Raw genomic sequence first — 22,368 nt, forward strand, 5'->3', positions numbered from 1 at the left:
AGCGAGCTCAAGCAGCGCAGACACATAAACCATCTGATTCGACGTACGAAACGGCGTTCCAGGCTTCGGGGCGAACGCTTTATTAAGGTTGATTAAAAAGCGCAATACAAGAGCCAAACAAAAAAAAAAACGGATGAGAACCACCGTGAAACCGTTGTTCGCAAATCATTCGTACACACATTAAAACGGTTCCACCATCGGCAGCAGCCACCCCCGATCCTGATTGCATGTAATCAAGCGGGTAGCGGGGAGAGAGCGGGATGTTAAAATTAAGCTTCACAGGCGGAGGTGGTACATCTCACCACGCGCGAAGTAGTGTGCACGCACATCATTAAAAGGTCCTTCTTTCACTGTTCCTTTCTTTAAAATTCGTGCCTCAACCTACCATCCGCCCGTTCGGTACGGTGAGCGGGTCCAATTTGTGCGCCCAATTAATTGTCTCGGCGATAATTCGCACCGGCAGCAGAGGAGGGGAAAACCGGGCGACAGAACAACATCTGGAAACGCACAGCTCACAAATTACTGCGTGCGCAAAAAGCTATGCACCGTGGGGCTCGCGAAGAAGGAAGCTGTGTGATGGTGTCCTGGCTGCAAAAGTGTCTAAACTAAAACCTTTTTCTCACACAAGCACACACACACGCACACCGGCAAGGGGAAAAGGTTCCTTAGCTCTGCGTCATATATTTGTATTTTTTATGTACATTCCCATGTGCGCCCCCGCGCCGTCGCTGCCGCTGGCGCGGGAAGTGATAATACACGGTTCCGGCCACTCACAGCAAAAGCACCTCCCACCCCATATGTGCGTGTATGGAGCTGAGTGGCTGCTCGTGTTGGTCATAAATCGGAGGATTTTATTGATCCCTTCCTTGATGTCCTTTTACCGTGCACGGGCGATGCTGCAGCAAGCCAAACGCCAATGGTCCGGACCAATTTCAACGAAACCTCATCCTCATATCAGCGTGCCATGGAGAACCATGCCAGGGAGATAAAAAAGCATACCCGATGGACCCGATGGTCCAGGAAGGAGAGTAGCAGCAGCAGCAGCAGCAACAAAAAATATAATGGAACTACATATTTTTAACATTAGTAGACAACCGCACCATCTCCCATCGACCAAGCGCACACGCGCGCGAATCTAATCAGAAAAAAGGAGACTCCAGCATTGGAGTAGCCGTCATCGCTGAAAGCCTTGTGGTTTTGTGTGGGAGCTAAACGAAAAGAAAGGAAAAAACACACACACAGACACGTATTCTATCGCACACAGAAACAATTGAAAGATGATTTTTCATCCCCGTCAACTGTGCGGTGGCGTATCAACCGCACAGCCAAGAGCGACACCTCCAACCTTTGAATGTTGAGTCGAGGGACTCGAGAGCGCAATCAGCGATCGAGCGACTACGGTACCGGTTCAACAAATTGCGTCGGTACATCAAAGTGTCATTTGTGAGCGTTGATGAGGAAAGGAGGAGGTGGCTTTGCCTCCCCATAATACACACACCCATACACATAGGGCCGCTGGTTTTGCTACTAATATTATTATTGCAATCAATCATCGAGGCTCAATCCGATCACGATCCGACGATGCAATCGACGATGCTTGTCACACAAGGCTGCTTTCAATTGCCGGATAACGTACCCCGGTACGGTTGGATGGAGGGTGGGTGAAGGGACAAAATCCACCAACAGCTGATCAGTTTGCACTGATAAGTGGAGGGAAAGAACTCCACCAATCCCTTCACTTTTGCTCGGCACTGTTGTGCTCTGTTTATTGATATTTATTTTCATACATGTACATGTACACACACACATGATCGTGGTGTAGTGGCACGGAGGGGGAGCAAATGGGGAGACGCGTCAATAGCGTCTACAAGCGGTTGAAGGGTCACCACCGCTATCACTACTGCCCAATTCGAGGGATTATTTGATTAGTGTCGCAGCCGGCGGCGACGGCACAAGGAGTGGCGCCAGCGTCAGACTTGGTGTAATGACGCCATGATGACTTATGGAAAATGGAGGCGATTTGTTGTCTCTCTCCCGCCTGAAAGCGATGTGGTTTGCTTTTCAGAAATTCGTTTGCAAGTCGTAACAAATCTCCAACATGCCAGTCGAGATTGATACGCGAATATGTTCGGTAGTCAAGCTGGTCGTGTTCCTAACAGGCAACACCATTTCCAATGTAGTTGTTGTACTCCCTGGTGGTCTGTGCTGCTTGGTAATTGTTTATACGGGATAAATTCTCACCTATTCCTGTTTAGAGACCACCTTAAAAAAAAGCTCGCTTTAATGTATCTCCTCGTAGCACCAAAACAACAACATTGCGAACAACATTGTGGTGTGCTCCATGGCTGGCGGGAAGGAATGCTTGTTCTCCCATGCCGGATCATATGAATCTCTCCGCTTCCCTTCCACACAACGGGGGTTTGATCCTCTCGTGAACAAAGTATGAGGAAGAAAATAATTTACGACTCAACCATCGCTCTTCCCCCTCAAAACTCTCGGCTACAAATTGGGCAGAAAAGGCAAGCTCCCAAAAAAAAAAGAAAGGGAGCAACAAAAAAAACCAACACCCCTTCACTAGAGCAAACAAAAGAATCAAACCGAGAACGCAGCACACCACCGCGCACCGTCCCGGCGGTCACTCCAAACTCCCACAATCCGGGGGTGTAATTAAAATGATAATGAAATGTATAACAGATTAGTGGCACGAATTTGTTGCAGTAAAATTAATTAACATTTTCATGACTAGAATTTCATTTCACCAATTTTCTATTCCGGTGCGCACTCCGGCTGCGCGGTGTTGCCCTGGTGCTCCTTCTCTTCCGATGGGTGCTGCCCTCTGGTCTGTTTCGTTGTTCTGCGTTTTTTTTTTGTTCTCCTATTTCTTCGCTGTGTGGCCGCGCGGGCTGCGTTCCGGAAGAACAGTTTTACCGCGCACCGGCCAATGGTCAATAAATGGGTGCTGCGGGATTTCTCCCGACCCCGCAAAAGGTGTGCGTTATATGGTTCAATTCGGTTCCTTTTAGCTGCGTAACAGCGGTAGTTTAGGGGTGTGTGTGTGTGTGAGTGTGCGCGCGCGCGCACACGCACAAAATGCCATCCCGGCCAAACGGGCGGCCCCCGTCGAAAGGAAGGACCCCGTGCGACCGGCTTGGTTGCGTTTTCGGAGGGAGGTAAAAGCGAAGGAATTGAAATAATAATAAAAAAGCCGTTCAAGTCGAACGCACCAAAGCGCGCCCGTTTTTAGAACGGTGCTTTTTGTCCTCTTGCCCACCACCACCATGCTGCCCGGTGCAGCATAGTAATGTTTTAAGAGCCTACTAGCCTCCTTATCGGTCTCGCTGAATCTACCTCATGTGTGTGTGTGTGTGTTCGTGTTCCGTTCGCTTTATTGGTGGAGGATCCCCGCTGCAACTGTCTTTCCATGGCAAATGCTCCATTTTTTCCTTTGCTGCTCTCGGCAACGGACAATTGACGGGACCGGCTATCCAGGGGATCGACGGCTTGCTGCCTCGGTGCACAAATGTCCCAATTGATGCTAATAAATACACCGCCACACACACACACCGAGGCGCGTTGTGGAAAACCCTTCCCGCGGGCTAGGGTGAACAGGTGAAAGAAAAACAGCAACAACCGATGATCGTTTGCTGCCGCATTGCTTGCGTGTCGAAGGGAGGGAAGGGTTTTGGTAAAGAGCCACGAAGAAAGGGCCCAGCGAAAGGGAACGGACGAATTCAAAGAGCAAGGAAGAAAGGTAAAAAAGACACGACGGTATGTGTACATTTATTGCTGCCCTTTTGATGGACAGATACAAATTCTAATTTCATAATTAGAAACTGATAGGGAAATGGATGTTTTTTTTGTTTTGTTTCGTATCATTCGAGGGATACAGATAGAACGGGGAGGGCAAAAACGCTTCACCGATAATATGAAGATAATTGTTTTAAATAAAAGTTAATGTGTCTGTAATATGCGGGCTGCGTCCTCTGCCCATAATCGGAGAGTTAACGTTTTAATTCGCTTTTTCGTTTAATTGTAGGTTTGTATCAACTATCAACACTTTGTTAATTACGCACGCTGACGATGATCGACGGAACGCATTGCGGTGTGCAATGGACTGGATTGGTCGGGCACAAACCCCAACAAAGTAAGTAGTATTAGTAGTTGTATGGTTTTGTATGATTAAGTATCCTATTTTTTTATACTGAAGCTTCAACAAATCGTTCCAAACTTAGTTCGTTATGATTGTACTATATTGTTCTGACGTCTTTTGTATTACAACAATTGTAAATTACCACCAGCAGCCTCGGAGGGGGAGTAGTCGATCTCTCCTGTGAGACCTGGTCTGGTGGTAAAGTAAGAAAAAAACCTTTTTTTCCGCAAGTTGACAAAAATGAAACGAAACGTCGCAGCAGACGCTCGATCGATAAATACCCAGCATCATCGGGCGAAACACAGCCATCACTCCACGAATGGGGCAACTGTCCACGATCGAGACACTGCACTGTGGGAGTGGTTTTTGGGTGTGTAAACAACAAGAGAAGATCACCGCTTAGAAACACGGCAGTTGTACACAGCGTACACGCTTCATGGGTACGTTGGTGTCGGGCCCCAGTAAGGCAGCGAAATAAAAATATACATAAAACATCAAAAATCAACACTCCCAACGGGTACGGGCGTGCGGGACAGCTGGGTTGGACAGGGGCCAGAAAGTGTCTTAAAAAAGTGCATCTTTCTTCCAATAACAAAAAAAAAACCCGCTTCATTGCTGTCGCACCCCTTTCACCACATTGGTCGTTCTGTTTGAAGCTGTGTGTTTTGATGCTTTAGTTATTTATTATTTTCATGCTTTTCACGAAGAAAAGGAATGTCAGAAAGTTTGAAGATGTTGGTTGGTTGTACGAGTAAACTTCGAGTGGAAAATGAAAAACGTCAGTCGTTTGAGGGGTGTGTTTTTTTTGTGTGTGTTTGGTAGGAGTAGTACTTACTTTTTCAAGCTCTAATAGATGAAACCTTAGAACTTGAATTGCTTGCACCATCTAGAAATGGGTGGGGAGAGGGGAGAGAAGAAAATGATAACACATTCCATTAGTACACGATACAGTACGGTCCGATTGTCCGGCGGCTAGTGGTATGACCTCATTCACTGTGCGGTGGTGCGGACAAACAAAATCCCTTAACCCCTGATCATCTGCAGACAGCGATGTGTGGTCATATTACACTAGCGAACAATGCGCTCTATAGAGATAGAAACCCCCAACCCATCTACCGACGGGGATGATACTTACAAGTGAGTCCACTTCGGGATCTGCTACGTAGTAGGGTTTTTCTTGCCGAATCTGTGAAAGAGGGAGAGAGAGAGAGAGAGGTTAGAAAAAAAATGGTAAGAAACATATAGCAAACATGTCCGCGATAACGGGAGGCGGTCTTAAAGATATGTACTACAGCGAGACCGAGTCGAGAGCGAGAGTGTGTACGGCACTATCAGCGGAAGCAATATCAGGTAGGTGTGATTTTTGGTAGTCAAACAAATACGCCCTCCCGCATCACACCACAAGCGTGCCCTTTACGCAAAGAGGAACGATTGAGCCGTATACGAACACACAGACGGTTAGGAAAATCAACCGGTGGCCATCCGTTTTTTTATGGCGCACCAGACTTCATGGATTTATGACCTCAATCTTCCCAAAAAAGAAACACAGTCACACACACACTCCAGCAGAGAGGAGAGGCCGCCTGTACCGCCTTCTTGTTGTGGCTCCTTAACGGCAACCCATCGTAAAAGTCATGAGTCATAAAATTATCAGCGCACACACAGTGGCACATTCCAGTCGCGGCGGTACTAGCGCGATGATACACAGAATGATTTGTTATTTTGATTCCTACTCTCGTGGTCTTTGTGGTTTTTTTGTTCTGCGTTCTTTGTCTGCGAGGAATTTGTCTTTCAAGCTGTTATCTGCGCAAGGATATTCGATCGCCTCTCGTGCTCGCCTTAAAGCAGTGCTCGGCTGGATGATGTTGACGTTGATGCCTTCGAGCGTGGTGGTTCCTTATCCTGCCCGAGAGCTAATGCTCTTTAACAACCTTAATCGCATCAATTACAGGGCGAAACAAAAAACAAGGAGAATCCGATGGCTGGCTGTACATGTACCTTTGCTCACCGAGTCGTCTGTGACGCCCGTTTGTTGCGAAATCACGATTTATGTGGTATCAGCTACTGCCTGCCCGATAGTGCGGGAGGATAGACTTTACCACTCACAGACACAGCCCATGCAATTTTTTCTTCATTTTAACTGCACAAGAACATCTTCAAATCGTAAGCATCCGAGGCTGCCGAACGAGCTAAAGGGCGGTCAAAATGAAAAGAGTCATTTGTTTTGATAACAAACTTTTTCCTCTCCCCAAAAGCAGCATGCACACTAATGGACTAGCTGTCTTGTTTTTTTTTGGCTACAATTTGACGGAAGTTTTGCTTGGCACAGTTGCAGAAAGTATCATTAGGGTGAAATGATTAGAATTTAAAGTCGGTACGTTCTGGTGTGGCAGGAAATGTGTACTGCTGCAAGATGGACGGAAGTCATCAGTGGTTTGTTATTTTTAAGAACAGGAGTACAAGCAAGGAAGAAAAAAGAAAAACGACAACTCCTTGCAGCATTCAAGTTTGGAAATTGCATTTGCTTCCTTTTAAAGCATATCATTCCGGTCTGCTGCCAACTGAACCAACCGTTCCCAACCGAACCAGTGCGAAGACCTTCAGCAAACAGGTGATTAAGGTAGTCGGTGAGATGCTGAAACGTGGCCTGGGTGTTGCCCCGTGTGATCTCTGGCCGAGACGGCATTGGACACTGCGCTTTGCCTCCGGACTGTCCATAATAATGTGCCCCCTTAATGGTCATTTGCTACCGATCGAAATGGAGCCTTTAACTGTCCCGGCTCGCCCACAGCGATACGACTCTTTTGGGGCTGAGCAAAAAATAGACAGACCAACTGATGATGGCCATCTTCGCAACCCCAAGATATCTCGAGCAAATTGTGTCCTGCTCATTTCCGGAGTAATATCTTTCTTTTCCCGCACGAGTGGGAAGCAGTCGTTGTCGGTAGGAAAAACACAGATTTAGATACTCCTGCTCTAGTGTGTCCCGTAACGACCGTATCGGTCGGTCTCATCAACGCTTCGTTAAATACGGACAACGATGTACCAAAACGCAAAATGGCTCCCAGCCAGCCGGCCCGATACGTCGCACAGCCCCGCCTGCAAACAGTGTGCCACCAGCAAACCAGCTCTCCTCCACACGAGCATATTATTTCACAGTTCGCCTAGCACGGACTGTCGACCCCGACCTCGCCCCCCGGCAGCTACAATTGTTGGCCACACGACAACGTTGGGACGGAGGTTCTGGTCCATATTTTGCTGGCCTGCTGCAAAACAGGAAACAGAAATAGGCCTTCAAGTTGAAGTGTGCGGTTCCCGGTATAGCTTTTCCGTTGCACGGCCGCCCTCTTTTTTTTTCTCGCTCCTTCCGGAAATTAAGGAAACCAACAAGGATCGGTGAGCAGGAAGAAAAGAGGCACAGGTACCACCGCCCTTGCCCCCCCAGCTTTGTGCCTTTTCCATTCGGGGAGTACATTTGTGTTGTCTACGTTTCCGCCATCTGCTGGCAGGAAAAATAACTGCCAGTTACGCAATAGGAAAACGTTGCGCTCTGCCCCTGTTTGCCGTTCCCGTAAATAGAGGGGGGGGGGGGGGGGTTTGCTGACGCAAACGACACACGCAGGCAGAAACGCTGCTGTAAAGAAAGTGACAGTTTCTGCCTTCTTCGTCGTATCCTGTGTGCGCCTTTTGTGTGAGTGTATGTGTGTTTCTTCAATGATACGGTAGAATAAAATGGGGTGAATGGGGAAGTATTCCTCCCCCCCCCCCCCAACCGTTATGACTGCAAAAGGAAACATCCGGATCATTGTTAGGCGAAGGAAACGGCATGCCTATCAACGGCGCAAGAAAAGGGGCCCACACCGCGGGGTAACCTGCCACCAAGCTACCAAGAAAGGAAAATGGGTCCCCCTTCGAGGAAGTTGGAGATTTGTACACCGCCTTGCGGTGTTAGGGAGCGACCGGAACTGGAAGAAAGGCCGACAAACGATAACATTCGCCAAAAACCGCCCGGCCGAAATTTGCCAAATTGGCACAAGAGGTTCTCCTGTGCGCGCTCTGCCCAATCGTCGCTTTTCCGAGTGAGCGTGTGCGGTACGATTTGGCGAGAAGGAGTAGAAGAAATCGAAGAAGAAGAAAGAAGAAAAAAACTCCCAAACCATTCGGACACAACGAACCGCATCCGAAATGTGCCGGAACATACGCAGCGGGACATCATCATCATCATCGTGCGCTGGCACACGGCTTTGCGGGTGGGTGGGGCCGGAGCAGGGGTGGGCCATAATAATGCACGGGTCAGTGAGCCGGTGGATTGGAATTGGCACTCGTACTTCGGGGTGTACACCGGGCCGTAGTGTAGCGTACAAATTGAAGGTAAATTGACAAAGTCGAAGGGCTACTCCTACTGGGACAGGGAAAAAGTTGCTGTATTTGGCACTACGGGCACTTCAACCCTCCCGAAAGTTAAAGGGAATCTTGGAATTCTTAAACAAAAAAAAGCAAGGAAAAACAATCTCCCCATTTTATAACGAAATACAAAACACAACACAATTCACGACTATTTTATTTCATAACTTCTTCTACCACCCCCATCAGCACCAACAAACGGGAAGACGCACATTGGAATGGATTTTGGGAGTTATACGGGCATTACGGGAAGGGATTACTTTGATGTGTACCCGACGATGAGGAGGGGGGGAGGATACAAAAAATATCCTTTTGTGTGTGTGTGTTTGGGTGTGTGTTTGGGCATGAAGGGGAGTCGGCTTATGTGAGGCTTCGTTGATCCCCTCGGTAAGAGAGGACCTGTGTTCATGAGAACCCTGGGACACGGTTCAACGTGGGCACCAGGGGATGGGCCATTAGGTGGTTTCGGTAATGGTTCGGGTAGTCGCAATCCGTGTCCCGGTAAAGCCCCGTATGCTATGCGCTGGCCGTGTTTTTTTCGTTCCATCTCCTCCAAGAAAATCCTTCCCTTGCCTTTGCTTGCTGAGTGCACTTTCCTCGGTGCTTCTTTTGCAAACCCAGGGCAAACCCCGCACACATAAGAATGGGTAAAAAATTAGGAAAAAAATGAAATATCATCCTGCGTGAGTGTTTGGGTGTGTGCGTGTGTGTGCGAGCTGTTACTACCCTCACGGGCGAAGGAATTCCTAATGGGTTTTGTGCACCGTCGTGTTGTGCGTGTTGCGTCGTTCGGGGTTATTTTTTCGTTACCGGAGCAATAAATTTATAACTTTATTTCGCACACAGCGCGCACCAAATAATAGCAGTAATAGCGCAGCGCAGCGGCAGAAATGCGTACAAGAGGGAGAGGCCGTTTTGAAAATCTCAGCCAACAGTGCTAGCAGGGAGCGAGCCCGATGGAAAGCGAAATCTGTTGTCGGTTTCGTGTCGATTTAGTTTTGGAGATTTAATTCAGCATTTTATGTGCGCCGAAAAGCGTCACATTTTTATGGGACCGTGTTGGAGCATATCGGGAGTCAATTAAATTGTTCCTTGTTTTCTCTCCTGTTTTCCCGGCTCCCCCCGCAAGGGAGTATTTCCGATAAGCATTTCTGTTAACACGGTACGGAACTGCAATTAGCCCTTAATTTGTCGTTAGAGTAGAATCGCTTTGTCGATTGTAGGGCCCGGTTGTCGGTCTCAGATAACTCCAAAACACGCACCCAGTTAACCCGGATGTAATAATCCGGGCTCCGATTGCATTTCGGCACTCAAAATTCGATTACCAGATACGACAACTTTGCGTGCTGAAGACGAATTCTGTTTCGTACCTAGAGAGAGAAAGAGTGAGCGCGCGCGTACACACAATTAACAGCACAACTCTGAAACTATTCGCCGATCTTATCAAAGCGCGCTGTATCATCTGTCTGGTTCGGTTGGACGGGGGCTCCAGCTAGCTCCCAAAAGGGACACGAACCGATGGCATGGTAATGTGTCATTCGAGCACGATTCTAGAAGTAAGTTCTGCGAATTCGGCACCGACCGGCAAGGGATGAGGGACACTTCACCTTCCGTGACTTGCAGTGATTCTCACAAGGATCCACAAACCAAAATGCAACCCAAGCAGGGTTGGAAAGTAATTCCCCTCGATAATTCTCGAACCGATTAGTCCGGTTTGGGGACTCTCTTCGGCCGAGCAACAGCTCAGGCAAGTGAATGGCAAGAGTTGCTTAAGCAGATTAACTTAAACAGTGTGCTACGGGCTCTATTTAACGCTCGACTTGGAACGCAAAACCGATTAGCTAGCTCCTGGACCTTGTTAGGACCTCCCGCTCAGCTCCACGATTATCCCTACAGTTATGTTGAAGAAGGGGGTTCTCGTTTACGTCACCCTGTTCGGGGTGTTAAAAGATATTAAAACGCCGCTTTAAAAGGATAAGCTATAAATTAGCTCCGGAAGATCCCCGTAAACAGGGAAGATCTTCCGATCTAAGGACTGATCGACGCTGAGCCGACAAAAAAAAAAAAAAAAACGAGGCAAAGGCCCAAACCAACTGTTTGCCCTTCTGAAAACGTCATCATCAGCGCTTCGTTGCGTTCGTGTTCTTTGCTGGCGCTCACTGCGCTCGCACGTCTGCATCTGGGTCTTCAGTTTTACATAAATTATGAGCATTTATTAGTGCGGTGCCGATTGGAACCGATACCTCCCTCCCTCCCTCTCCCGGCAGCTTGGGATATTAAAATGTGTCATTAGGAAGGAAGAAATGGGAACAATTTTCTGTTAGCTCGGGGAGGCCGGACCTGCTGATGAGATAATTCCAGTGCGCTCCCAAATGCACCAGCCATCAGCAAGAACGATGAAGCAGTACGGATGGGGTCGAGAAAAACGGAGAAACCGAGGGCTGCAGACGGCAGGACCGAGCTCCGAAATGGTAATTAGTAATTACTTCTCCTGGCTCTACCCCAAACCCAGTGGGCCCTCCTTCCCTCTTCGCCCGGGCTAAGAAGGTCGGAACGATCGGGAAACTATCGTCTTTTAATTCCCAGCGGAAGGAAAACAACAGCAATAACGGGCCCAATCGGAAGGGAAAACGAAGTTCCCTTGCGTTTGTTTTGGATTGGATTTCCTTCCCGATGCCTAATCGATACCTTTTGCTGGGCGGAGGATGGAGAGAATGAAGTTTGGGCTAACAGCATTGGCACGCGGGGCTAATTTCATCATCCTCCGCGTGCGCGCGTGTATCGACTGCAGATAACCGGAAATAACATATCTTTCACATGCTGCTGCTGCTGCTGCTGCTGCTCCATTCTCAGTTCCCGGCAACAACCCAAAAGTCATCCCCGTACCCGTCCATTGCCTAATGGCCTAATTGCTATCGAAATCGAAAGCCGCAAACTAAATGCCTCGGCACCGTACCATTAAACAATCTTCATTTTCGGGATAGAATGGCAGAAAGAAAGACGTCTTGGTCGAGGCGCCACCGGCCAAATGTGGGGGCGAAAGATCGTTGTACGTTGGGTGGAAGGGGAAGGCAGGGAAGTGCCGATGGGTTGGTTTTGGTTGGTCAAATTTATGACCAAAACAATAATCAAATCGTTTCGAGATAGGCATAATAAAATATGCCTCTTTGCTTCCTCCTTGTGAGATAGGGTGGGGAGGTGAGATTGCGAGCGAGCGAGCGAGCGCGCGCGCGCGCCTGGAACCACTGGTGTGGCGTGAATCCCGTGAGGATGGCGCCTTCTACACTTCAACATATACACACACACACACACACGTGCGATGTAGATGTAAGTGAGGCTCATAAATTATCGTTCGGCTCCACCGCAAGCAGAAGCCAGAAGTGTTGTGCGGCGTCGTGGTTACATGACTCGCAAACCCGGCAGAATGTGCAGACTGCATTAAAACCACTCACACAGTCTGGAAAGGGGGGGAGGGGGGACGAAAAAAAAGATAAATAAAAATACGTACACACAAAAATAAACATTCCATCATCAAAAAGGGCATCCTGGGCTGTGTACGAACCATGTCCAGGGTCTCTGAGTCTTTCTCTCTTTCTATCTCTCTGGAAGTCTGTTTTCGTTTCCTTCTGTTCGGCTCCACCACTGATCGTATTATGCTCCAACCGATCATGTGTGTGTGTGAGGATCGGACCGGTTGTACCGTGTGCATATAGTTGTAAATAGTTGTTGTTTGTAGATCGAGTATTGATTGCAGATTTTTCCCTCCCTTGTATGTTTTTTTATGTACCCTGCTGCCCATCCCTCTCTCCCACCCTGCCCCAAACACCACGGTGGGCTGGCGGGCGTGAGAAAGAGATCAGCAGAGCGCTGACGCGCCAACAGCGAAAGCTCCCGCTCGGAGGACTCGGCCGACCACGGCGTTGCCATCCCGCGCTGGTGATTGCATAAATTTCCAAACAAATTCTCGTCATACTTTCACGCCTTTTTATGATGCACGCGCGTTGTGGTATTGGTAAAGTGTGCATGTATGTGTGTGAGTGTGTACACTGGTGGACTTTGCTTTGCTTTGCTTCTGTTTTATTGCTACCATCGGGGGGGGCAGTGGGGCCAGCTCATTTCGTTATTTATTCTGCCCCTGTCCAGAACTCCAAGCCCCGTGCTGAAGAAGTTTGCTGTTAACTGTTTGTTTGTACAGACGGAACAGTTTGTTAGCTGCGGCTGATGCTGTTGCTGCAGGCGGAGGCGGAGTTGAGTTGTTTTCGTTCTGCCGTTTGGTACTAATTATTTGTGGTCAAGTGATTAATTTACCTTTTAGCGTGTGGTTTTCTAGCCCGTGCTAAGGGGGGTTTATTTTTTTACGGTAGCACGCTTTTCGTACCATATCGCATAAATCTTCTGCTGTGTGTGTGTGTGTCTAGCTGGTGCGTGTGTTTGTGTGCGGAAGGAAGATGATCGTGCAAAGAGTTCCTTCCCCCAAAGCACCACCATCCGGGTTCGTCGCCATTCGCTAACCGAAACGTAACGGAATAATGTCCAATTAAATGTCATTTGGTGCACAACACACATGGGAGGTGGGAGATTTGCAATCAATGACCTCCTTGGATACAACTGCACGTAGGCACTCGGACCCGTTCGCCAGCACACATATGGTGTGTGTGTAAATGTATCTGCGTGACGAATTCGATTTCGATGACCTCATCGTCGAGCAGCAGCAGCAGCAGGCAAAAAACAAGCGACCGGGTGTGGAACAATCCCGGCGAGGAGGACACAACAAAAAAACCAACTCAGCACAACCGTGCGGTCGTCCTTGGCGAATACAAATGAAGCTGAAAGTGCACATTTCCATGCAGGAGATGCAGCACACAGCACGGACGGACAGAAGTGCACCAGCAGCAACCAGGTGATGGAGCAGTAGTCGAACAAAAAAAAAAAAAAAACCGAAAAAAACGAGAAACGCGCGACCCACAAAAAAACAACGAAACCTCGGCAACAGACAGCCGCCAACTGACCATCATCCGGTTCATTCAGCACGGCGGAACTGTTGTTGCTAACCTGGCGTATGCGTATGTATGCGGCGCGTACATAGAGGCTCTGAAAGACCTGCTGCTGCTGCTGTGGTTTGGTGCAATCTGCATCTGCGCATCAGCTACAATTGTACATTTCGATACCTAACGACGGTTGGTGCAGGAAGCAAAAACTGAAATCCCCTCCAACTAAATCCATCGAAATCTGTTACCAATGGCAACAATAGCAAATGCGGCCGAAAGAAACGACCAGCAGGCTAGCATATGGTGCTGCCGTGGTTTGCTTGATGCGTATGGATGGAGTTTTTGTTTCCTCCTTTTTTTTGGTTTTGTTTCTGATTTGCTTCATTGCATTCCTGCACAACTTCACCACCGCCGGGTTCGTTTTTGCATGCAGCGTGGCCGCACCAGCAATGCGCCGTGAAGCAATCCACAGCTGACACAGCAGCCCATGGTGACCTCTTCCCGGAGGGATTGGAATGACCTTTTTTTCGTTTTTGCCCCGTCCCGTCCCAATTGTCCTCAGTTCCTCCTGATGTAAAAACATTCCGAGATGGATAAGTAATAGATGGACGGACACACGAGCGTTTACAAGATGCTGCTGATTTCCGGGAAGATCCTCCCATGCGCTAGGGCTTTTGGGTCTCGGGACGAAGCCCTACACGGTGAGGACTGTCCAGAAAGGGAAACTTCACAGAAACAGGTCCACTCAGCTGGCCTCAGGGTTTTGGTTGTGCTGAGAAGAAAATGATCACCCAAAGGAACAGATCGAATGCACTCGGTCGCATTAGGATTTTGAAAGCGAAAGGACACTGCCACGCTGTGGAACGAATGCAACATAATGCCATGGGAAGAAACACACACACGCACAAAAACATATGGAATTGCAACGGTCCACGGCAAGTCTAACAAGCGAAGTGACGAACGGGAATGTTTTTGGGCTGTGTTTTCTTTATGACCAGGCAGTTTCATTTCAGCGATGGTGTCCCTGAAGCTCATCGAACCCAGCAAACGTTCGTCAGTTTTAGTTTCTTTCTCGATCTGCTGCTCAAGGTTTTCATGGGCAGCGATAATTGATTTTTGACACCCCTTAAGATTTTACCTCCCTTTTCACGGCCGTCAGCGCAATGGATTGTTGGGAATTTTGTAACATTTTAGAACCGTTCCTTTCCACAACATGGTTTAATGCAACATGTGCAAGAGACTGCTTACTGTGTGTGTGTGTGAGAGAGAGAAAAAACACAATTCTAATACACACCGCTCAGAACAAGAAGTGAACAAAATGGAAAATTATATTAAATGCACATCCCCTATAGCCTACCATTACCATTAGCCGAAGGGTGACAAAACCCATGCTGGGCATGAAGTGGCCATCGAGCCTCAAAGCGATCGTATCGGCGCACACAAAGAAAGCGATTACGCAATAATTAAATCAAACGCGTCGGCCGGTTTGCGCAATTGCTGGTTCGGGTCCCAGCGGGGACCTTTCCCGCTGTTCCGCTGTGTGTTACTGTTCCCCGACTGGAATCTAGGGGGAAGCGCCTCATCTGCAGAGCGACTTCTGCAGGGAGCAGAAGAAGAAAAAAAACGCTGTCCCAAAGCAATGACACAGAAACTCTAGACCCGCCGGCAGCGGAAACGAACGCATCGTCGTCGTTTTTGCGCAATTGTTTTGGGCTCCGGGTTGAGTATGGCTTTGCTGTTGCTGTTGCTCTCTGCATGCTACAAAGTATGGTGGCTGTGGCCTGGTATGCGCGTTCCACCTTTTTGCATCTTGCTAAGCAGCACCACTATTGCGTGTGCCGCCAGGGGCTGCGGGGTAAGAGATAATGAAGGTATGAGCGAGCGACATTGCGACGAGCGGAAGGAATGGTTGGTGTTTTTTTTCTTCTTTCTTTAATTTCAAGTTCGTTAGTTCGTTAGTGGTTCGTTTGTTCGATACCACGATGTGTGTGTGTGCTTATGTGCACAAATTCAGTTAGCAGGCTAGAAAAGGGAGGAAGGAAGCCAATGGGAATCCAAGGGAGCTCCTCAGTCGTTGCATTCGCATGGTCGTCGTCGTCTCGCCGCATCGCCCCGATTCCAGCGACTCTTTAGCAGCCAAAAAAGCAATCGATCTCACTGGGAGGGCGCAGAAGGATGCGTGCCTGTGTGTGTATCTACACCCCGTGAAGTTGCGTACGGTGAAGCCCTGAAAAATAAAACCCAATCCACCACGGCCCTGCAGTGCTACAATAAGAATAGCACCAGCACAACAACAACCAAAAAAAACGATTCTAACAGAGTTAAAGCAACCCCCAAAAAGCGAACTTTTGGGTGATCTTCTCGTTCCGTAGGCTTAGCTTAGCAAGGCAGAGCAGGGGCAGAACCAACCAGACAGAACAACAGGACGCGAAGACACACAGAACACAGCACAAAAACTATAACAAAAACTCAAATGAAACGAAACGAAAACCATCCCAAGAGCATGAAAATAATGAAATTCCTAAAAAGGCTAGTCGACCGGCACACGAACGTTCTGGATCGAGAAGAACGAAAGAAAGAAAAAAAACCCTCCGAAACACACACACGCACGCACAATGTCACCCCGTGGATTGTTGTTGCCCCTTTTTTTGTTGGGCTCTACCTTCACCCATCACCAAAACGCAGCCTCGGGAAGAAAGGTCCGAGAAGGTCTGCTAAAAAGAGGGATATAGAGAAGAAAAAAAAACAAAACAAGCCACACACACACACACGGTCTTTGCCAAACCTAGAACAAGCAGACCCATTGTGTATCGAAGGTTGCGCCTGCGAAGGCCAAAAAAAAAAAGAACCCTTAAGGAGGTCCCAACTGCTAACACCCCGCTGATCATCAGCGATCATCTCTAAGGGGGAGTGGAAAGTGAAAAGCGGCAGAACTGCGCCGCTCCGCTGCTCCGGTCTGTTTGCAGACATGTTGCAGCAAGGGGTCTGCGAGAGAGAGGGTTAGGCTTTCTTTTACAAATTGGAACCCCGCACGGTCTATGATCGGACCCCGTGTGAGGGTTTGCGTTCGTAGCGCAACGGCTTTCTTTTCCCCTACGGGACATTAGAATTCCCGGCGGAGGATCAGGCGATGGAGAGAGAGAGAGAGAGAGAGTGCTGAACAGTACAAGCAACAGTAAGAGACCACCGAGGCCTAATGTCTGTGCCGTTCGGTTCCAAGCCATCGAAGGTCGATTTGTGTGTGTTGGATGTGGATCACTGTTTGAAGAAGGTTTGGAACGAATAAAACTCTGTTCGTGACTGTCGTGGTCCTCGGGCAGGTAGAAATAATCAGCGGGAAAATTGTTAGGCAAGGGTAGTGCGCGCGCGGCCTAGCACGATTCCCGTGCGCAAGGTCGCATTCATGCGGAGGAAGGGCTCTCCTTCCCCCCGGCCAAGCGCAAGGAACCAACGAAAGAAAGGCGCAGCTACAGAAAAAGGGTAACACCGCACCACACGGCTGGGCGGACATAATGAATAGGAGCAAAGATGAAAGTCTCGGTTGATCACATAATTGTAATCTTCGATATTTTCCTACAGTTTCCCTTTTTGGCTGTGCGCTTAAGAGCTCGTGAAAGGAGGCCGCGCGCATCGTGCGCCGTTCGTCTTCCTTTCTTTCCTAGGGCTTTCCTAGGAACAGCACGCACTCCGGGATCTCATTGCGCATGGCGGACCCTTTTCGGGAAGGTGTTGTATGTTATTTTTCCTCCCTTTCGATGGCTTCGTTCCCTTCCCTCCCCAGGGAGAGGTTGAGGCTTATTTTTGCTTCACTACGCACCAATAATGGAAAGTGTTTAAGCCTCGCTGTTGGATGCGTCTAAGGGGTATTTCTTGTCTTCTCTCTCGGTTTTTTCTCACTCCCTCAAGCATAACTCGATCGAAATAGTTCATTCCGCCATGCCCACGGGCAAACCACGGGCAGTTTGGATGATGCTCGAGGATCACATTCGAGCGGTTACCACCAACCCGCACAAATCCTTCGGCTTGCCGGTAGTGTACACAGGCTCGGGCGCAAATGTGTGCGACCGCCAGCAAAACATATGCTCACAAGTCGCTATGTGTGTCTATTTGTGGGCCCCCGGAGGGCTTTTGTTCCTGATGATCTCATCTGCGCGGTTGGAATTTGATCCAGCGCAGTCTTGGAGCGTTTCGGTGTGACCCCGATAAAAAAAATACCCCTATAGCGTTCGTTTTGGTTCCCTAGAGCTGTTGAGTACGGCTAGAAGCATACCACAAATCATCAACAGCAGCAGCAGCAGCAGCAGACGAGGAACGCGCGCAATGTGATCGTACGAATGCATTCCGCGCATTGCGTTCGCGTATGTTAAGATTCCATTTTGCTGCTAGAAGCAATGATCTATTCTGTGTTCGGAGTTTTCGCTTATCTCTCTGACCTTAATTCTGAGGCACCGGCACACCAGGCCTTGCTCCAGATTGGCCACCACCGGGAGAGCGAGATCGGGGTTTTGTCATTCCGTACGGTCGTGTCTGTGTGTGTGTTGAGAGAATAACCTTCAAAATCAGCTTAAATTTCAAACCCGTCTTCGAAAACCCGTCCAATATTTCCACCCAATGTGTGTGCGTGTGTGTATGATCGCTGACTCGTTTTGCTCATTTCTTCAATCGTTCACGTGGTTCGCTTTTTTTTCAGCGCGCGCGCACGCACTGTTGGCTTTGTACGCTAAAGCTGTTAAGCTTCTATTCTATTTTTATCTCTTATTTCATTTTTGCCGTTTCAATGGTTTTTATGTATTTTTTTTTTCTTCATCTTTCTTTCCCCGGTTGCTTTTGTTGCTAACCAACAGCATCCTTGCGCACTTTGTCCCTTTTCCCTCCTCAGCGTACGCACTGCTGCATTGATCACTTATGCCCCAGTGCCAAACAAAACCAAAAACGGCATTAAAATAACGTCCCGCTTGCAAAAGGCTCGGGAATCGCTTTTCAGCAACACAACAGCATCAGCAGCAGCAGGAGAAAAAAGAGGCATCCCAAACCACCTCTCGGTGTGCCCTCCGAGCACTGGCAAATGGCTCACCGGGGCCTGGGTCCGCCCGGCTACCAAGGGCATTATAGCCTCCCGTTCATTCCGTCCCTCCGGCACCGTTCCTTCGAGCTGTTTTCTAACCAACAAACAGCGAAACCTGAATTGTGCCTTCGGTTCGTTCGCATCGTTCCCTATATCTGTTCTACCACTCACTAACAAGAACCGGGTCGAACCGGGGTGTGTGTGTAAGAAAAAATAACTCAGCAACAATCACAACAGCGGGAACCGGGTCCCCGAAACAGAGTGTGTGTAGAATAAAATAAGATTCCAAACAACAACAAAAACAACAACACACTACAAAATAATTCCAAAAAGCCCGTCTCGAAACAGCGAGCAAATGGCACACGGGCAAAGGGACGGGGGGCAGCAACTTAAGACGAAGATCAAACCAACATAAGGAGCGAAGAATGTGTGTTAAGCTTGAGCAAGAGAGCGAGGGAGGGGAGGAAAAAAACCCATCCAAGAAGAAAATCAGATTAGTGTCATCTGGAAGAAATGTTATTCGGCCGCCGATTCGTTCATTCTGCCGCAACAACGGCCAAGTGGTCCGCGGCTTTCGGCTCTCGGGTTGGCTTAAATCCAACGCTCGGGACGCGGCACGGTCAGAAAGCATCGAACCGATCGACAACGGCCAGAAAGCGAATACATTTATTTTAATGCGTTTAGAACGTTAGAATGCGGCATTACACACCCTGACCGTGCACCCTTGTGATCCACCGCGTTCCACCTATCCGCGCAACCTGACGGTGGGCACAGCAACCTGGCACAACCTGACCAACCAGAATCACACGGCGCGGGAACAGATCACATCATAATTTGGAACGACAGGGCGAGCTACATGCCGTACTCTATGTGTCTGTCTCGCTGTGCGTTAACCGAGGCTAAGAAAGGGTCCACCACCAAAAAGGTTATGAGCCTGCAATGTGAGCTCTGCACCGTGATCGGACATCACCAAGCGAGCGGTCATCTAAATATGCAGATGAAGTTGATCGTCGAAGAATGCTGCAGCTCCGAACGATTTGATGATATCTTTTGATTGAAAATTACTTAACCGAGCGCTCTGGCAAGCCCTTAACCATCGTCCGCACTTGTGAACTCGGTCTCAATCACGGTCTAATGAATGTTTCGGCCCCGCCACGCATTCAGCTCGATCGTACGGCGATAGAACACGATCGTGCGGCTTGTGATGGGGTGGGAGAACACAAAAAACTCGAAGAAAACAAAACAGAGAGCCTTGGAAAGCGTCATATTTGATTGGTTTTGGTGTTTGCACCTGCCCATACAAGCTGTGTGAAGTGACATGCCCTCCCCATTAGCGCACAATAGAGCAAAGTGTTATGCCGTACGAAATGGTTCGTTGTCTATTTCAGCCAACACAATGGTAAAGGCTTTACGTAACTGTTCCAGTTTTTGTTTTTTTGAAGGGGACGTCAAAGACACTCCAAGTCACTGGTTCTAAGGCACTGGCGAGCAGATGAGCGTGGAACACAACAGCAATAAAAAAAAAGCGCGCGCGATCCAGGGTTAGGTCATCAGCAGAATTTACATTTTTGCTCAGTCACGCAGGGTCGTGCTTGGACGAACGTTCCGAAAAAAAGGGAAGCCAAAACCGCCCCAAAAATTGTGAGCACACGAGCACACGGTGCGTCACAGGCCTGGTGTCCGCTGTATACTCTAGCAAAGTCACTGTCGTGTTTGTGTGTGTATCCTCCCGCGTTATCTTGATGCAGAACATCATGATCCACCGGTACATTCCGTTTTTTTTTCCTTCTGTTGTCCAACTCCCAGCCGGCTGGTTCGTTGCTGTCCTTCTCCCGTTGCCCTTTGCTGGAATGCGGTCCGAAGGTACTCGCGAAACGTAATAGTATAGCTCCAGACGGCGTGGGGAGGAACAATGAGCACATTGTGCTGGACGACTTTTCGTTGGCGAGCTTCTAACTAAATGTAGGGCTGGGCCGAAGTAAACACCTTTCGCCGAACGGACTCTGCGGCGCACATGCCCTCCTCATCACCGTCTTGTCCGATCGTAAACGAAAGTCTCTTATTACAAGGATACAGCGAAGTAAGAAACACTGAGAGGTAGCGCAAAGAGCTGCCATGCACGAGACGTCGTGATGTCCATCCGCGTCGTCTAGTGACTTTTTCTTCCTCTTTGCCTTTTGGCCAGAGTACCAAACTGTGGGGAGTTGCTTTGCTGGTGTTTTTTTCTTACTTGAATGCCGTCTTTATTAGACGCGTCTCCACGCCGTCCAAAATGTGCGTCCCGAGACAACACGAGTCGTGTGGGCGCGCTCGTGTGGGATGACCGCTGATGACGCTGATGATGTCGGAGCAACGAAATAAATAACAAAATACGCTCGCATCCCCTGGGTAATGACCGGGTCACTGTTGGTACGAGCGGGACCGCTTGGCCCACCCGCTCACGGCTTGGGATTGATTACGGTCAGACTAGAAATGACCTAGAATCAATCAATATTCCATCCGTCTTGTCCCATCCAATTCCACAAGTGCACTGTAAAATGAGCCTTCGCATTTGGTCACTGTAGACACACTCACGAGGTTTTTGTTGCAGAGGAATGTGTGGGGAGGAGTAAACAATACCAATATCACACACTTCGAGTACCGAAACGAGTCTTCGATGGGACTTGATTTGGTGAAGATATCCTGGTGTCAAGGGCAAGAGAGGCTATCAAACAAGCAACAGAACCATCGTCACCACCGAGTCACACACAAACACACCCCGTACCGCACCAGCAAGGATCGGCTTCGGAATCGGAATCACGGGCAAGATAGCACACGCCGTGCCACCTTTTCCTCCATGGGGTTCTTTTTTACAGCCTCTTAAAACGGCCATAAAGTTGTCCGAATGCCCGCTCGCGCACGCTCGCGTGTTTTATCGCCCAGCCCAGCTTGATCTGGTTCTTCTGGCTCACGCTCTGCCGTATTCCAGCCTTGCACCTTCCTCCTCCGTGTGGTGTAAGTTTTCCCGGAGTTGTTGGGGATTTTCCTTTCGTCCCGTCTGTCTGTCTGTCTGTCGCTGCGGTCCCATCTACTCGGGGTGCTCATGCGATCCACCCGGCTCGGAGTGTCTCAGCAATACGTCGATTTGAGGAATGACATAAAATGTTGAATGATCTCGCTCGCTCGCTTGCTCTCGTGTGCGCGCCTCGGGAAAGATGATTCGGTACAGCACCGTGGCCGGGGCCCGTTCCGTGCCGCGACCCCCCGTCCCAAAGTGTTGATCGTTAAACGGGCCGCACATTTTAATGACTTTCGCGCTCCGTCTGCAGCGCGCCTTTGCCACCCTTTTGCCTTGTCGGTTGAGAGGACCTCTTCTCGTTCGGGATCGGCTCTCTGTGAATGAACCGCAGGGGCGCAGCAAACGAATGTCTCTGTGTTTCTGGCATCCATGCGCGATGAGATGGTGCTGTGGCGGCGGCGGCGGGACGCGACCTTGCCGCTTTTTTTTTTCGTGCGACTTTGCTCGTTCGCCCAGGCGAATGCGCGCACACGCACACGGTAAGCGACGCGTTACGCTATGGCACCACCGAAGCATTCCGGTGTCGCCAAAAGTGCGATCTCACTCTCCGCGCGCACGCTCGCGCCCATGGCACGTCGCGTCGAAATGCGCGGTCGGTGTCTGTGCCCTCCCAGTCCGCCCGCTCGAATGGCATGGCTGGTGGCTCGGTGCGCGTTTGAGAAAACTCATCTCCGGCCCTAGGCGCGCCGCCAGGAAATCGAGC

General features: G+C 49.2%; 1 protein-coding gene across 8 annotated transcripts in view; it reads right to left on the bottom strand.

The window, feature by feature from the left end:
- The window catches only part of LOC120948957 (homeobox protein homothorax), a 190,508-nt gene that overhangs the window by 128,400 nt on the left and 39,740 nt on the right, over nucleotides 1–22,368 (bottom strand). For all 8 annotated transcript variants that reach the window (XM_049607105.1, XM_049607108.1, XM_049607106.1 and 5 more), the window contains 2 exons: nucleotides 5,286–5,336; nucleotides 4,986–5,036 (listed from right to left, as the gene is read on the bottom strand). In XM_049607105.1, the coding sequence (XP_049463062.1) occupies nucleotides 4,986–5,036; nucleotides 5,286–5,336 (102 nt within the window). The remainder of the gene's footprint in view (nucleotides 1–4,985; nucleotides 5,037–5,285; nucleotides 5,337–22,368) is intronic.

The sequence above is a fragment of the Anopheles coluzzii genome, chromosome 2 (assembly GCF_943734685.1).
Source record: "Anopheles coluzzii chromosome 2, AcolN3, whole genome shotgun sequence".
NCBI classification, from domain to species: domain Eukaryota; kingdom Metazoa; phylum Arthropoda; class Insecta; order Diptera; family Culicidae; genus Anopheles; species Anopheles coluzzii.